Source organism: Hyla sarda, chromosome 2, assembly GCF_029499605.1.
Source record: "Hyla sarda isolate aHylSar1 chromosome 2, aHylSar1.hap1, whole genome shotgun sequence".
Taxonomy (NCBI): Eukaryota; Metazoa; Chordata; class Amphibia; order Anura; family Hylidae; genus Hyla; species Hyla sarda.
The window spans coordinates 143592202-143610812 of record NC_079190.1 but is presented as its reverse complement, the minus strand read 5'-3'; the positions used below and the strand labels follow the sequence as shown (position 1 = coordinate 143610812).

Here is an 18611-nt window from a genome sequence, read left to right as displayed (position 1 = left end):
CGACCAGTTCAGTTTTGAAGTGGATTTGAATGGCCTTCATATTGGAAATACCCCACAAATGACCCCATTATAAAAACTGCACCCTCCAAAGTATTCAAAATGACATTCAGTAAGTGTGTTAACCCTTTAGGTGTTTCACAGGAATAGCAGCAAAGGGAAGGAGAAAATTCTAAATCTTCATTTTTTACACTCTCATGTTTTTGTAGACCCAGTTTTTGCATTTTTACAAGTGGTAATAGGAGAAAAAGCCCCCAAAATTTGTAACCCAATTTCATTCGAGTAAGGAAATACCTCATATGTGTATGTCGGGCGCAGTAGAGGGCACAGAAGGGAAGGAGCGAAAACGGGATTTTGGAGAGTGAATTTTTCTGAAATGGTTTTTGGGGGCATGTCAAATTTAGAAAGCCCCTTTGGTGCCAGAACAGCAGAAAACACCACATGGCATACCATTTTGGAAACTACACCCCTCAAGGCATGTAACAAGGGGTCCAGTTAGCCTTAACACCCCACAGTTATTTGACAACTTTTCGTTAAAATCGGATGTGTAAATGGAAAAAAAAATTCACAATAAAGCGCAGTTTTACCCCGAAATTTTGCATTTTTACAAAGGGTAATAGGAGAAAATGCCATCTCTTCTGAGTATGGAAATACCGCATGTTAGGACGTAAAATGCTTTGCGGGCGAACTACAATGCTCAGAAGAGAAGGAGACACATTTGGCTTTTTGAAAGCAACTTTTGCTGAAATGGTTTTTTGGGGGCATGTCGCATTTAGGAAGCCCCTGTGGTTCCAGAACAGCAAAAAATACCCACATGGCATACTATTTTGGAAACTACACCCCTCAAGGAACGTAACAAGGGGTCCACTGAGCCTTAAGACCCCACTGGTGTTTGCCGACTTTTCGTTAAAGTTCGATGTGTAAATTAAAAAAAATTAATTTTTTTTACTAAAATACAGTTTTTCCATTCAATTTTACATTTTTACAAGGGGTAATAGGAGAAAATGACCCCCAAAATTTGTAACCCCATTTCTTCTGAGTATGGAAATACCCCATGTTAGGACGTAAAATGCTCTGCTGGCGAACTACAATGCTCAGAAGAGGAGGAGCGCCATTGAGCTTTTGGAAAGAGAATTCGTTTGGAATGGTAGTCAGGGGCCATGTGCGTTTACAAAGCCCCCCGTGGTGCCAGAACAGTGGACCCCCCCACATGTGACCCCATTTTGGAAACTACACCCCTCACAGAATTTAATAAGGGGTGCAGTGAGTATTTACACCCCACAAATCTTTGGAACAGTGGGCTGTGCAAATGAAAAATAAAATTTTTCATTTTTACGGACCACTGTTCCAAAAATCTGTCAGACACCTGTGGGGCGTAAATTCTCAATGTACCCTTTATTACATTACATGAGGGGTGTAGTTTCCAAAATGGTGTCACATGTGTTGTTGGTCTATTGTTCTGGCACTATGGGGGCTTTGTAAACACATGTGGACTTCAATTCCGGACAAATTTTCTCTACAAAATCCCAATGGCGCTCCTTCTCTTCTGAGCATTGTAGTTCGCCCACAGAGCACTTTAAATTCACATATGGGGTATGTTCTTACTCAGAAGAGATTGGGTTACAAATTTTGGGGGGGGGGCCTTTTTCCTATTTTCCCTTGTGAAAATGAAAAATTTAGGGTAACACCAGCATTTTAGTGAAAAAATAGTTTTTTAATTTTCCCATCCAACTTTAATGAAAATTCGTCAAACACCTGTGGGGTGTTCAGGCTCACTATATCCCTCGTCACGTTCCGTGAGGGGTGTAGTTTCCAAAATGGGGTCACATGTGGGTATTTTTTTTTTTGCGTTTGTCAGAACCGCTGTAAAATCAGCCACCCCTGTGCAAATCACCAATTTAGGCCTCAAATGTACATAGTGCGCTCTCACTCCAGAGCCTTGTTGTGCGTCCGCAGAGCATTTTACGCCCACATCTGGGGTATTTCCGTACTCAGGAGAAATTGCGTTCCAAATATTGGGGTCTTTTTTCCTTTTACCACTTGTGGAAATAAAAAGTATGGGGCAACACCAGCATGTTAGTGTAAAATTTTTTAATTTTTTTACACTAACAAGCTGGTGTAGCCCCCAACTTTTCCTTTTCACAGGCAGTAAAAGGAAAAAAAGACCCCAAAAATTTGTAGTGCAATTTCTCCCGAGTACGGCGATACCCCGTATGTGGCCCTAAACTGTTTCCCTGAAATAAGACAGGGCTCCGAAGTGAGAGAGCGCCATGCGCGTTTGAAATTAGGGATTGCATAGGGGTGGACATAGGGGTATTCTACACCAGTGATTCCCAAACAGGGTGCCTCCAGCTGTTGCTTAACTCCCAGCATGCCTGGACAGTCAGTGGCTGTCCAGAAATGCTGGGAGTTGTTGTTTTGCAACAGCTGGAGGCTCAGTTTTGGAAACCCTGCCGTACAAGACGTTTTTAATTTTTATTGGGGGGGGGGGGACAGTGTAACGGGTTGTATATGCAGTGTTTTACCCTTTATTATGTGTTAGTGTAGTGTAGTGTTTTTAGGGTACATTAGCACTGGCGTGTTACGGTGAATTTCCCGCTAGGAATTTGCGCTGTGGCGAAAAATTTGCCGCAGCCCAAACTTGAAGCAGGAAATTTACTGTAAATCTGTCCGTGTGAATGTACCCTGTACATTCACATGTGGGGGGGGGGGGGCAAACCTCCAGCTGTTTCAAAACTACAACTCCCAGCATGTACTGACAGACCGTGCATGCTGGGAGTTGTACTTTTGCAACAGCTGGAGGCACACTGGTTGGAAAACCTTCAGTTAGGTTCTGTTACCCAACTCAGTATTTTCCAGCCAGTGTGCCTCCAGCTGTTGCAAAACTACAACTCCCAGCATGTACTAATCACCGAAGGGCATGCCGGGAGATGTAGTTATGCAACAGCTGGAGGTACCCAACTACAACTCCCAGCATGCCGAGACAGCTGTTTGCTTTCTGGTCATGCTGGGATTTGCAGTTTTGCAACATCTGGAGAGCTACAGTTTTTAGACCAGTGCACAGTGATCTCCAAACTGTGGACCTCCAGATGTTGCAAAACTACAACTCCCAGCATGCCCAGACAACAAACAGCTATGTGGGCATACTAGGAGTTGTAGCTTTGCAAGATCTGGAGGGATATAGTTTAAAGACCCCTGTATAGTGGTCTCAAACTGCAGCCCTCCAGCTGTTGCAAAACTACATATTCCAGCATGCCCAAACAGCTGTCTGGGCATGCTGGGAGTTGTAGTTTTATATAACCAAAAAACAAAGCGACCCACAATACTAATAATATTTCAAAAAAGTATGACAATCTTTATTAGACAAAATAAGACAAACAATTAAAATGATTAAAAAGGCAGAGGATAACCTTAGGCAGGAGACAACAAGTGCCAGTGAATCTGGTATGGGTAATGTAGGTATTCAATAGAGAGCATATACAATAAAAAACTGACAAAACTGCAAACTCCTAGTATAGTACAATGTAGATATAACATCTAACATACATAAATATGAGATAGGGAGCAGCAATACAGTATTATAGACAAAATGGAAACCCAAAAATTGGAAACAAAAAATACCTAAAGAAACTACCTGTCATATACCCACAAGCCAGGAACACCAAGCACCAACACCCCAACGCACGTTTCGCGTATGGGCTTCGTCAGGGGTCGCCCTGGGTCCTTAAGTAGTTAAATTGGGATCTATGTAATCTTAATGATCCAGAGGAAAACACCATCATGTTATTTACACCACATAGTGATCACTACAAGAACAAAAACCAAAACACAATTGCAGAGTAGGAGATTTAAAAAATTTTTTTATAAAATAACTAAAGCACTTTATATGAAGTCATTAAAAGAATAAAACTAGTTCTGAATAAACTAATTGGGCCATCAAGGACATAAGAAAAAATACATTATGACTTTTTTAAATAAAACAATGAAAAATAAATAGTTTGGTCACTAAGGGGCTAAGGAAGCCGGGGTAAAGTGCTTTAAGAAACATGAGAGGTGAAAAGTTATTTTTTTAGGCATCATAACAAATGTGGAAAAGCAGCCCATGTAGTGATTTTACTAGCGAGATGCTTTTCAGCAGCCCCTTTAGTACATGGCGTATTCATTTCTGTACAGTATGTATGATCGTTTATAGTTATCGTATAACCTGCCAAAACATGCAGTTCTCATGAGAATTATAATTATAGTCTACTATACAAACAGGTAGGGCAGAAACTTTCTATTTCAAGCCCAGCGAAACATACACAGTTACAGCCTGAACACTGTTATGCTGTTTCTTGCTTTCTCAAACAACACTGAAGAATTATATAAGTACAGGTAGTCCTATGAAACCAATAAAAATCTGATGGATCTCAGAGGTAGGCGAATAGATAATATACACGTCTGTGTATCAACATAGGGCCTAGTAATTAAATGCCCTCTATTTTATAAAATATAATTATTATATATAAATATAGTACCAGCTAAACAAAACCAAAGCAAAAGAAAATAAAAATAAATAAAATGAATAAATAATAAATAGCTTTGTGTATTAGAACGTAATACAAATGTTCTATATCATATGACCCAGATTTGGTCTTAGTCATGAATTTCCTACACAAATACAATACCATACAGATATGTACCATATTAACATAGATAAAATACCTAGGAACTGACTTAATGTTGCCATCTAACATAATGTGCAAATCTATACGTATTAACATTCATTCCATGTTGTACATGCAGGGATTGAAAACTAAATTTCATTGCTTATCACTTCTTTTGTGCACCTACCTGGGGGCCTAAGAATATGGCACTAGCACACCTACTGCTTCCGATTGCTAGAGCTTTTCAAGTCACCTTCCTAAATAATTCTTAAGTACTTACATAAAGTAGTGTTGTATCCTAGGGTCTAATAAGTAAAAACCTATGCAGAGGGAACATGCAGTGCTCTTTCAAGGAAGCATGGTTATGCAAAAGCTGAGTACAGTACAGGTCAGACTAGCTCTCCTGCTTTACAACACAACAAAACAATTAGAGACAGCATTGGTAAAGCGTATTTGTTCTGCCGCTGTCAGTTTATAGCTCCCTCTCTGACAAGTTAGGCTTCAGTCAATACTCTGACACTTACACCTTACAGAAAAGACTGTGATCATTATATAGATCGGAACTTACTTGACAGTGACTCGATTTGATAAGTCCTGAAGATCCCCAGGGTGAAAAAGTTGAGCTTCCTTCAATCCAAGTTTCTCGCAGGCCCGCAAGAAGACATTAATATTATCCTGAAAAGGCAAGTAGAAAAATGATGGCTTAGCCGAGTGGTTACAAATCAAAACTGCTTTTCGAAGTTCAAAACTCCAAAGTCCACAAGAAGCAGCAGAGATAGAAAATCCAGCAAGCCTGGAAGATGTATTGGGATAATATTTCCTGAATAACCGTCTCTAATCTGTGTGGCTGAGTGACGCTGCAAAGATTACCTGCTGCAGTCAGTAATCAGAAAAGTACACTTTGATGTCAGATCTACAAACAAACGCCCTCTTTCTGTCTTTGCACGGCAAACCTCACCTCTCAGGACTTTAAAAATAACTGCAGCTAATGACATTGACCCACCCAGAAACTACAGCCAGTGCAGACATAGGAGGGTGAGGAAAAAGAGGAGGGACATGATGTTCTATAGAACACAGAATGACTGGGACACTGCACCTGGAATCTAGGTTTGGCCGCTTAACAAGATCTTGACAGAATGTGGACATACAAAGACAGAAGGTAGAAATGTCACAGCGATGATCTGGTACAGTAAAGATAAAAAATGTATGTAGAAATAAAAAGAATTCAGGAGTGGTACATTACTCATTTAGCTGCACCTGTTAGAGGCTACTTGCTTCTGCTAAGTGAAGCCAGTCCTATAAAAAGCTCAATAAGACAACAGCTGAACTACGATGTCGAGCCCTGTAAAAAAAAATCTTCAGGGTATGTTCACACAGGGAGGATACGCTGCAAACTTTCTGCACAATTTCATATGCGACAAATATGCAGCATATTACAGTATAATTGAAGTGATAAGATTTGTAGAAGACTTTTCCACACTACATTAAAAAAAAATATATATATATATATATCTATACATAAACTTCGCTGTAGTGTGGATTTTACACATGCTGAGGAAAACCGTAGATTTAGTGCAGATTTTTCCCCAGTCACTTGATTGGGAAATCCGCACCAGGTCTACAGTTGTTGCAGAAAATCCACTGTGCATCTGCCCTGTGTTAACATACCCTAAAAATGTATCTTTCTGCTTTAGTTTAATCATGGATAAATACACTCACCTTCACACTTTGTAGTCGCCAGTTATAAACACGGAAAATATTTAAGTAAATAAGAAAAATTAGAATTTTTTTTTTTTTTACTGTAGTTGTCGGGCGGCCTACACTTTATTTGATGCGTCAGTCAATATGCATGCCTCCCAACTGTCCCGGATCCGGTGGGACATTCCCACTTTTGGGGTGATGTCCCACCGATCCGGAACGGCCTCCACACATCCCAAATTTAACTGTAATTGCCTTATAATGAAGAGTCTACAGTTAAATGCGGTGCTCGTGGGAAGTTTGACAGGGTGAAGAGCCATTGGTGGTCTGAGCACGAGAAGAAAAATGAAATTGAAGGACGCTGATCACAGAAGACGTCACCTGATATAACTGTATGTAATCACTTATATGGTCTGTAGTGGTAATGATGGGGGTTATTGTCAGTCTGTCAGTATAAGAGGCCCTCCTAAACTTAGACAGACTGACAACTCTATTGCTTTTATAAGGTATTCCCATTCTGTAGGTGCAGGCGTTAAGGGCGTGGCCGTGAGTTGGGTCAGTAGCGTAGCTTGTCCCTCTTAGCAAAAGTTGGGAGGTATGCAATAGGGATCGGCCGATATTCACGATTTTGGGCGTTATCTGTATCGGCAATTACCTTGCCGATAATGCCCTGCCAACCCCCCCTCCCCCCCCCCCCTGCACCGCCCCGGCCAGAGACCAGCGCCACCCCATTGCCTCCCCCATCCCCGGTTTTATAATTACCTGTTCCCGGGGGCCGGGGGCCACGCTATTCCTGGCTCCTGCTGCGTCCTGTGTTACACTGTGCGCTGCGCAATGACGAGTGACGTCCTCAACGCGACGTCAACGTCAGTGCGCACAGTGACGGCTCAGGAGGATGCCACAGGAGCCAGATGTAGTGTGGACCCCAGGCCCTGGGATCAAGTAATTGTAAAACCGGGGATGGGGGAGGCAATGGGGCAGCGGCAGTCTCTGGCCTGGGCGGTGCGGCAGTGGGGGGGGAGGGGGTGTTCGGTGTCTGGTCTCAGGAGGACCCCCGGACAGGCAGGGGGAAGGAAGCGGGTGGCGGCGGCGGTCTCTGGCACCGCAAAAGCCGCTGCAGTTCTTTGATTTAAAGCGCCCATCAATGATCTGCAGCAGTGTCCGGGGGGGGGGGGATAATTAGCCGATAACTTATACCGGAATATCGGTATAAGTTATCGGCTATCGGCCCTAACCTCCACAGATTATAGGTATCGGTCCTAAAAAAAAAAAAAAAACGATATCGGTCGATCCCTAGTATGCAATATGGGCAACGTACAAGTTACATTTTCAAGTCAAGCATGTCACAAGTTGAAGTATCTATTACTGCAAGATCAAACAGAGCAAATCATTGCATAAAAAAAAATGTGTTTTTAAGGATATTCTAGGATACATAAACATTACATTTTAAAGTCTTGTTCTGCATAAACTTAAAATACACAGTGGAAAACCTCACACCTATATACACCATTTCCTAGAACAGTTCAAAGAATAGACTATTTAGAAGCAGCAGTGGTGCATGCAGCTTTACTAGACAAGATTCCCATGGTGTCAGGTCTCCAACATATTGATAGGTCTCCATTATATTGGTTCTGTATGAGTGTGTATGTGAGAGTGAGTGTACTTCAGATAAAATTACACTACATCTACCTGGGTAGAGGAATGTAAATACATGATGTATATAGCAATGAAGAATACTTCGTACATAACAGGCACAGTAAGTAGTCACATATGGAAAGCTGCAAACCTAACTTAAAAAGTTAACCTGACAATGGAGTTGATCCAAAAAATATAATGAAAAAACAGAAGTGGAGTATTTGCTTGACAAAACACAGACATACAGGTGCAGAAACATATGATTCAAAGATACTGCAAAGGAATGACTCCACTTATCTTTTCATAAGTGCTGACACCGAATGTAACCCATAGGCAAATAGCAGGAATACTACATGGAAGTGAGAAATGGCCCCAACCCAGCCCATTTGCTTTACAGGATGTTAAATATAGTCACTTGTCATGCTGCTTTGCCTATGCAGGGAAGCTTATCGGGATGTGACATAGGTGTTTAATACACAAGGGTCCAAAGGCTCTAGAAAGTAGCTAACTACTCTGTTACATAAAGTTTCAGGACCGTGAACCATGTTTTCAGGTAAATTCTGTAGCCAGGACAATTGAAACATGCTGTCAATATAAGTGTTCTCTCTCAGTTAAGGGTCATCATTTACCCTATAGAACTGTAGATAACTGTTGGCAACACATTATATAGGGTAAAATTAGCTTGTTCACGATATGTTAATGTCTTCAGGGCCCACATCGATACTGGAGAAATTGTGCTTGAAATCTTTTCAGTGCCGCATGCTAATGAGGTGTAAGTAGTCCCCCTGGGGTGTTCTGAATCCTCAGGTAAACACAGACCAAATCGTCCTAAGGCTAAGAAATGGGGTATAAATAACAATATTACCCAAACCCTGTATGTCCAATGAAGGATGACGGGGTATAAACCCACTAGAGGATAACATCTAGTGATTTAAATGTGTTTCTAACAGGTACTGTATTATAGGGTAAATTCTTGACAGATTTGCTTAACCCCTTAAGGACCAAGCATTTTTCTGTTTTTACACTTTCGTTTTTTCCTCCTTACCTTTTAAAAATCATAACCCTTTCAATTTTGCACCTAAAAATCCATATGAGGGCTTATTTTTTGCGCCACCAATTCTACTTTGGAATGACATGAGTCATTTTACACAAACATTTATGGCGAAACGGGAAAAAAAATCATTGTGCGACAAAATTGAAGAAAAAACACAATTTTGTAAATTTTGGGGGCTTCTGTTTCTAGGCAGTACATTTTTCGGTAAAAATTACACTTTATCTTTATTCTGTAGGTCCATACGATTAAAATGATACCCTACTTATATAGGTTTGATTTTGTCGCACTTCTGGAAAAAATCATAACTACATGCAGGAAAATTTATACATTTAAAATTTTTCTTTTCTGACCCCTATAACTTTTTTATTTTTCCACGTACAGGGCGGATTGAGGGCTCATTTTTTGCGCCATGATCTGAAGTTTTAATCGGTACCATTTTTATTTTGATTGGACTTCTTGATCGCTTTTTATTCCTTTTTTTATGGTATGAAAAGTGACCAAAAATACGCTATTTTGGACTTTAGAATTTTTTTGCGCGTACGCCATTGACCGTGCGGTTTAATTAATTATATATTTTTATAGTTCAAACATTTACGCACGCGACGATACTACATATGTTTATTTTTATTATGGTTACATATTTTTAATATGGAATTTGGGAAAAGGGGGGTGATTTAAACTTTTAATAAAGAAGGGGTTAATGTGTGTGTTTTTAAACTTTTTTTTTTTTTTTTTTTTTTTTACACTTTTAGTCCCCTTAGGGGACTTTTAGGAGGAATCATTTGATTCCTCATACAGATGAATGGGATTACATACAATTCCATTCATCTGTGTGCTCTGCGCTCGATTGATAAAGCCTGGTCCTGCCAGGCTTTATCATTCAGAGAGCCGGAGCCGACACAGGAGGAGAGGTAAACCCTCAGGCTACCTCAGCAGTGGATCGCTCCCCCGCGATCGCGCTGCGGGGGAGCGATCCACCCCACTGGACCACCAGGGACTGTATACAGGCACCTTTAGACGCCGCTGTCAACTTTGACAGCGGCGATCTAAAGGGTTAATAGCCGGCCGCGGCGATCGCCGCATGTCGGCTATTAACGCCGGCCCCCAGCTACAGGAATCAGCTGGGGGCTGGCCGGTATGACGCGGGCTCGAGTCGGGAGCCCGCGTCATACCCCGGTAACGGCCATTGGACGAGTATAGACGTCCATGGTCGTTATCGGGTTAAACTCTCTAAACTGAAAATGTCCAAGATGAGCAACCACTGACAAAAATAATTGTCTTTTCTGCCTGACTGTAGAGGAGCATCATTTGCCTGTGGAATAGGTAAGTAACTTATAGGCACTGTTGTAGCAAATACTGATCACAACTGTGAACAGATAAGTAGCATTCCTCTAGGATGTCTCTAAGCCCAGTACAGGTATCCCATTGGGTGGGACTGGGTTTGGTTAAGGTACATATGCACAGAGCAATTATGGTTTAAAAGAATGCCACACTCATGGTGCAAAACACATTTATGTACGTATGTTTTTTGCTGCCAGGGGTTTACTGTAATTGCATTTTTTGTTAAAGCCATAGCTGGTTTTGCCAGTTTTGTAACCGCACAGTATGTGCTAGAGATGAGTGAATCAAAGCTGACTAAACCCAACTTTTTAACGAATTTCATGAAATATTCGATTTGAAACGAATGCGAATATCGCCGCGAATCGCTTCATTAAACTAAATTTACTGCAGTCCAGGGCATCTAAAATGGTGTATCCACATGTCAGTACATGGTGCAAGGAACGCTGGGAAGGCAGGAAGGCAAGTAGGTGGGATGACCCTGAATCACATGCGGGATGCAGCCTATCAGCAGCCAGTCACCCCTGTGATGTCACAGCCCTATATATTTTGCGGCTCATCATATCATTCATTACACTGCATACAAAAAAGATGGACATCTGTGTGTGTGTGTGTGTGTGTGTGTGTGTGTGTGTGTGTGTGTGTGTGTGTGCGTGCGCTGGAAAAACTTTCCAGCAGTGCTTCACATCCTAGTCACATTAGCGTTCTGGTGGACAGAGAGCAGTGTTTTTTTTCACTGAAAAGGATTTTTACTGCAGCCATTAACCTCCCAGTCACTTTCCACAGCATTGTATTACAGAGAGGGGCAGAGAGCTGTCTGCTGCCTCATATTTCACCAAACTGCTGCAACTTCACAAACCTTAGCAGAGGAGGCAAGAATAATTTTTCAGTGCAATTCTGTGTCTTTGTTCCACAACAAATCATCTGCTGGTTATACTAGTCTGTAGACTGTATAATACCCAGCAGTCCATTCCTAACCGTCTTTGACAGAGCAAAATTTTGTGTTTCGTACACAGCTTTTTTGTGCTGCAGCACTGTTGTGTTCTGTTTTTTATTTTTAGCGCACTGTACTGCATTTTTCTGCCCTCATAAGTGCATACGTACATCTAAGTGGTGTACTTTTTTGTACCTGTTAATCTGTCAATCAGGCAGAGGTCGCAGCAGACTAGGGGCGAAAGGCAGCAGGAGTTGCAGCGAGAGGCCTGAGCTCCAGGTATCAGCTAGCGGTCGTGTCACGACCAGTAGCCCATCTGTCGTCATCGATTGGTTAACACTGTCATCCACTTCATCACAAGTGACATCTGATACCCCCAGTCAACAGTAGGTGGGTTCCTAAGACACAACCCTCAGTTGGCATTGCCCGGGAGCAGTCCCTGTCCTCCCATTGCTTCTGTCCTATGCTGTTCCCTCCCCTACAGAAATATCTTATGCTGTGGGTTCAGCTCCACTATTCACTGGAGGACGATATAATAGATGACAGTCAGCAGCTACTGCCCAGCCAAGAAGTGGAGGAGACATCCGCCGCTTCCTCCGCTAGGCAGGCCAATAGCGATTAGGAGAGTGACGTGGGAGGCAGTGTTGCCAGGGTTCAGGGTCCTGAAGCAGACACTGTTGAGGAACCCGAGTAGGACATCAGTGACGTGCAGACACTTGATGATGAAGTAGATCACAATTGGGAGCCGGGTCCAGAAGGGGCTTCATCATCATCAGAAGAGAGTTGCAGGTTGCCCGTGAGGCAGCAGCTGAGCCAGCAAGGTGGTAGCATGGTTGTCAGTCAGCATGGTGGCAGAAGTGGAAATTGCGGAACCAAATGTGCCTGTGGGAGACCACGTGCTTCGCGGCAGCCTACCTTCTCGGGAGGTAGAGGAACAGGCGGAGGCGACGGCAGTAGTAGTCAATTAAAGCGGACTGTTTGTGGGAAAATCAGTTACTCAGTAGCGTGGCAGTTTTTCATCAAGCATCTGGAGGAGGTTCACATAGCCACATGCAAGATGTGTCGGCAGAAGGTGAAGCATGGCCAGGGTCCCAATGTTGGCACCATGACCCTGCGTCAACTTATGCTTTACCACCATAAAGCGGCCTGGGTGACTTCGATGTAGTGGTCCAGTGGTTCTGCATCACCCAGTGATTGGTGCAGCCAGAGCTCCACCAATTCAGCGGAAGGGAGCTGTGTGTCATACCCTCCTTCTGTCGCTCCAGATGCTCCTGCTCCTCCTACTTTTAGTCAGCCATACAGCCAACAATCCATCTGCAAAGCCATGTCCAAAAGACAACAGTATGCGCCCACTCATCCAATGGTGCAGAAGCCGAATGTGCTCCTATCCAAGTTACTGGTGCTGCAGTCCCTCCTTTTTAAGCGGTGGACTCTGCACCTTTCAGAGAACGGATTGCTTGTGCCGAGCCGAGGTGGAGAGTGCCAATCCGTCATTTCTTTGTTGAAGAAGGCAGTACAAGCACTGCACAATTTTGTGGAAGAGAAGGTAGTCCAGTCCTTATGCCTGTCGGTGTGTACCAAAGTACACGGCAGCGCCAATGTCTGGAGCTGTAACTATGCTAAGGGACAATACATGTCCTTAACGGCTCACTGGGTGAATGTGGTTCCTGCACAGCTACAACACCAACTTGGACAGGTGACGCCGCTTCCTTCTCCAAGCTCTCAGGCCGTTGGTCCTGTGACAGTGTGAGACTCCGCCTCCTCATCCTCCGTGACCTCAGCCTCCACTGCCCAGACAAGTCTCAGTGGACCTTCAGCATACCATGTGTGCAAGGAATGGCAGTGTCACGCTGTTCTTCACATGGTTTGCCTTGGCGAACGGAGTCACAAAGGGGAGGAACTGCTAAAACTCCTTCGTAAAGAAATCTGTGCATGGCTTACTCCACAAAACTGGAAATTGGAATCATGGTGAATGACAACGGGAAGAACATCTTGTCTGCGCTGCGACGGGGAAAGCTGAGCCATGCGCCGTGCATGGCACACGTGTTCAATCTGGTTGTGAAGCAGTTCCTGAAGTGTTTCCCCCATTTGCAAGACATCCTAACAATGGGAAGGAAGCTTTGCACGCACTTCAGCCACTCGTACTCCACAAAGCAAACCCTCCTTGAGCTGCAGCGTCAGAACGGTATCCCCCAACAGTCTGATTTGTGACGTTGCGACACGTTGGAACTCCACCCTCCATATGTTGAACCGACTGTACGAACAGAGAAAAGCAAATCACTGATTTCTTGTTAATCCAAGCAGATAGGGGTACTCCCCTGTGTAACTTCATTGCAAACCGGTGGCAGCTCATACGTGACACCTGCCGTTTGCTCAGGCCCTTTGAGGAAGCCACATTATTAGTAAGTCACTAGGATTATGGGATGAACCAAGTCATTCCCCTGCTTCATTTCTTACAACACATGTTGGAAACGATGGCTGGTTAGGACACTGGAGACGTGGCACCTACATCTCATGGCCACATGAGCCCTGTGGTGGCTGAACTGGAGGAGGGGGAGGGGCACAGTGGAACAGAGTTTAGGTTTTGCCAAATGGGTGGTTTTTCTAGTAACCTGATAGGAGAGGAGGAGCAGGAGCACCCAGACGAGCTAGAGGGTTATGGGGAAGGCGAGACAGAAGACCCAGACACACCGTGGCAGTATTCAGTGGAGATAGAGGCAGGGAGTCCCTCCGAGTCACTTGTAGAAATGGCACAATGCATGCTTGCTTGCGTAGTGACAGCCGAATTATCCCATTCGGCCGCAGGATGACTTCTGGATCTCCACCTTATTGGACCCTCACTACCACCACAAAATAGGGGCCTTTTTTACACCCACTGAGAGGGAGGACAAAGTAACCTACTACAGAGGCATCCTATGTAGTCAGTTGGCCGATGCCTATCGGCGCCATCGTCCATCCTCTCGCAAGTCTGAATCGGGGGTGCCCCCTGCGCTCACCTTACACTGCCATGGCTGCTTGGGAGGGGTGGGGTGGCAGGAACAGTACCAGTTCCATCAGAAGAAGCCTGAGTCTACAGTCGCTGATGAATAGCTTTCTTCACCCGCATAATGACGCAACTCAGCAGCAGGTACACCTGGAGCAGGACCTGAACCAGAAAGTGGCATGCCTTGACAAGCCCACGCCAACACACCTTGAAGATCCGCTGGACTTCTGAGCAGCCAAACTTGATTTGTGGCCGCAACTAGCAGAGTTTGCCCTGGCAAAGCTGTCCAGCCCGGCCTGTAGTGTGCCATTAGAGCGGTTGTTTAGTGCAGCAGGGGCCATAGTAACCACAAGGAGAACTCGTCTGTCCACAAAAAATGTGGAGAGACTGACCTTTGTGAAGATGAATCAGGCATGGATCAGCCAGGATTTCCAACCACCAATGCCTGATGCATGAGAGTAGATTGACCATGGTGCCACACCAACACTTCACAAATATGGATAATGCCAAACAGATTTAAGGCGCTGCTCCCCAGTTACAAACATACCTCCGCATCAGACCTTTTTTCACCCACCTTCGTCACCGGGTACTGGAATTGCCACCAACAGCACCACTCTATCACTGGGTCACTTTCAGGACTCCTGATGCTGCTGCTGCCGCCAACTCCTGGATGTCTCATTCAGCCACTATATGGTCTCCTCATGCTTAAGCCACCTCCAGGCTGTGCCATTAAGCCGCTATATGTTCTCCTCATCATACTGATGCCACCTCCAGGCTCTGTCATTGTGCTGCCATGTGACATTTGACTTCTTGTTAGATTTGGTCCTGTGTACCCACACGCCGGGGCCCCGGACACTAGAACTTGGGAGTTAAAAGTTTAATTTCAAAATCCTTAATTTAAGTGTCAAATTCTTACATTTAAATAAAAAAAAAATCATAAATTTCAGTGGTCTCCTCATGCTTCAGTCAACTCCAGGCTGTGTCATTCAGCCAATATATGGTTTGCTGATGCTGCTTGGCTCTAAAAAAAAATTATGGTAGCACTAGCTGCCCTAAATCTTCAATTTAAATTTCAAAATTCATATTTTAATCTTCGGGATTGTGAAGCCCTTGTGTCTCCTCATGCTGCTTCCAGCCACTATATGGTCTCCATATATTGACTGTGTATTGTAGGAAACATGTGGGTATCCTTGAATTACTCTCCCAGCATTATTGCCATGTTGATACCAGTAATAAAAGGAATATTGCCAAGGACTAGCAGAAACCGGGAAATGTGGATACTGACCACCGGCTGTCGGAATTGATAGACTATCCCAGGTAGTAGATTTACCATTTTGAAGTTCCTCAGTTCCAGTAGGATAAGTCGTTCATTCTTTGTTGTAGTTCTTCAGTTGCAGAATTAAGTTGTATCATGTTTTCCTGTTCCTCTGATGAGCTAATGTCACTGGAACACACAATACTCATTGTCATCTAATGAAGAATCCTTTTCTTCAGAGAACGTATGTATCATTTTCTTATTTTGAATGTCAGGTGGTATTCTGACATTTTCTGATTATAAAGGAATTTTGGAATCTGGGACACAGGTAAAATAAGTATTTTTAAGCGTACTGTAGCACATTTTTCTGCACTCATAAGTGCATACCACATACCTACATCTAAGTAGTGTACTATTTTGCACCTGTTAAACTCTCTAGGGTCTATATACTGTGAAAGCACAGCCAATAGTACACACCAGCTTCTGTTCTAGACAAATACTGTTTTAAGCTAAGTGAAGCATATTGTACTCCCCTCATATACGCAATAAGTATGTCAGGCAGAGTAGTGAAATTTCAATTTCAAAATCTTAAATTTCAATTGTCTCCTGATACTTCAGCCACCTCCAGGCTGTGTCATTTAGACAATATATGGTTTACTGATGCTGCGGGGACTGGGCCTAAAAAATTTTTTGGTGGTAGCACTAGCTACCCTAAATCTTCAATTTAAATTTCTAAATTCGTCTTTTAATCTTGGGTATTGTGAAGCCCTATTGCCTCCTCATCCAGCTGCCAACTCCAGGCTGTGTCAGCCAGCCACTACATGGTCTCCTCATGCTTGCTTCAGCCACATACAAGCTTTTTCATTCAGCCACTATATGGTCTCCTCATGCTGCCAACACCTCCATGCGGTCTCCTCAGCCACTATATGGTCTCTTCATACTGATGCCACCTCCAGGCTCTGTCATTGTGCCGCTCTACGGCAGTGATTCTAAAAGCAATGCCTGTAATCTGCATGTCATACTGAATAACCGTATTAATTCACTACCCAGCATACTCCATATGAGTGTTAGCAAACAAAGCAAAGTGTTCTACACCCCTATTGAGGCTCTCTGTAGTCCAGAAATAGCGTTTTTAATATAGATTCGCTGCAAATAAATTTGGATCGAACTAAATTGTTTTGAAAAATTTGCTCATCTCTAGTATGTGCCACACATTACCATGAACAATTTAAAATGCCCAGTAGGGGCTTACTTTAACAGAGTTTAAAAGATTTAAAATTTAAATTTAACACTGAAGATTTGTTCCTTTCTGTCTTGATAATCCTGTCCCACAGTATGCCCTAGCCATGATCAAAACATTCTCAGAAAAGAACTGTTATTTGCCCATAGCAACCAAACCCAAACACAGCTCAGTTTTCGTTTTATAAAGCAACCTGAGCAATAAAAGCTAAGCTGTGATTGGTTGCTATGGGTAAATTTTTTTTATAAAAATTCCACATTATGCCCAAAAAACCTAGCTGGTATTACATAGGTCGTCCGTGCAGAGGTTTGCCCCTGCGCACATCTTGCTGTCATTCCAGTTCATTGGGACAACATTGTACAGTGCAGGTTACACTACACATGTAGCCATCTGCTGAAGTGATAAAGAGCTCTTAGTTGAAGGCTTCGGTCTCTCGACAAGTGGCGATAACTGGCATGTCAAAGAAAGAGAAGGCATCTCACAATCATAATTTGGTCAGATTTCTGAAGTTTCATGTGGATGAAAAGATTAGCTTTTTGGCATTTATACAATTAAAGCCATTCCCACATACCACAGATTGGAGCTTTGTGCTTATTTGCAGATCTTTGCGTATTCCGCAGAAAGAACAAGCAAGATTACTCTTTCGAAGGCGTAATTTCCCAATTAAAAAATTCTGTCACATGCACTGTGCAGTGGAATTCCATTGACAGCTGTACTCCATATTCTGAGCAGATTCATCCATTATTAAACATTTGTTTTCTGTATTGTATAATTAACCCCTTAAGGATTGATTGTTTTTCTGTTTTTTGCACTTTTGTTTTTTCCTCCTTACCTTTAAAAAAATCATAATTCTTTAAATTTTGCACCTAAATATCCACATGATGGCTTATTTTGTGCACCACCAATTCTACTTAGTAATGACATCATTTTTACCCAAAAATCTACGGGGAAACGTAAAAAAAAATAATTGTGCTATTAAATTGAAAAAAACGCCATTTTGTTAATTTTGGGGGCTTCCATTCCTACGCAGTACATTTTTCGGTAAAAATGACACCTCTTTATTCTGTAAGTCCATATGATTAAAATGATACCCTACTTATATAGGTTTGATTTTGTCGTACTTCTGGGAAAAATCATAAGTACATGCACGAAAATGTATACGTTCAAAATTGTCATCTTCTGACACCTATAACTTAATTTTTGCGTACGGGTACGGTACCATTTTTGTATTGATTGGACTTTTTAATCGCTTTTTATAAATTTTTTCATGATATAAAAAGTGACCAAAAATACACTTTTTTGGACTTTGGAATTTATTAATTTTTTTACACTACACGTACGCCATTGACCGTGAGGTTTATTTAGCGATATATTTTTATAATTCGGACATTTCTGCACCCGGCGATACCACATGTTTATTTTTATTTACACTTTTTTTTTTTTTTAAATGGGAAAAGGGGGTGATTCAAACTTATTAGGGGGGGGGGGGGGTATAAGGGGTTAAATGATCTTAACTTTTTTTTCCACTTTTTTGCAGCGTTATAGCCCTCTAATGGCAATAATACTGCACTAACTAATCTTTTACATCGATCTTTGTTATCACATAGGATAACATTTATCGATGATTCTGCTGCTTGACTGCTCATGCCTGGATCTCAGTCACTGAGCAATGATTCGGCGACGCAGGAGGAAGGTAAGGACCCTCCTTTTATCTGCCAGCTGTTAGGGATGCCGCCATTCCGCTGCGGCGGTTCCGAACATCCCGCTATTAGCCATGGGTCCCAGCCATTGTTAGAGGCCGGGCCCGCTATGACATGGGGCTACACCGTGA

General features: G+C 42.9%; 1 protein-coding gene across 11 annotated transcripts in view; it reads right to left on the bottom strand.

The window, feature by feature from the left end:
- LMO7 (LIM domain 7) overlaps positions 1-18611 on the bottom strand; it is a 239648-nt gene that overhangs the window by 97318 nt on the left and 123719 nt on the right. For all 11 annotated transcript variants that reach the window (XM_056555527.1, XM_056555526.1, XM_056555531.1 and 8 more), the window contains exon 5: positions 5212-5318. In XM_056555527.1, coding sequence (XP_056411502.1) covers positions 5212-5318 — 107 coding nt within the window. The remainder of the gene's footprint in view (positions 1-5211; positions 5319-18611) is intronic.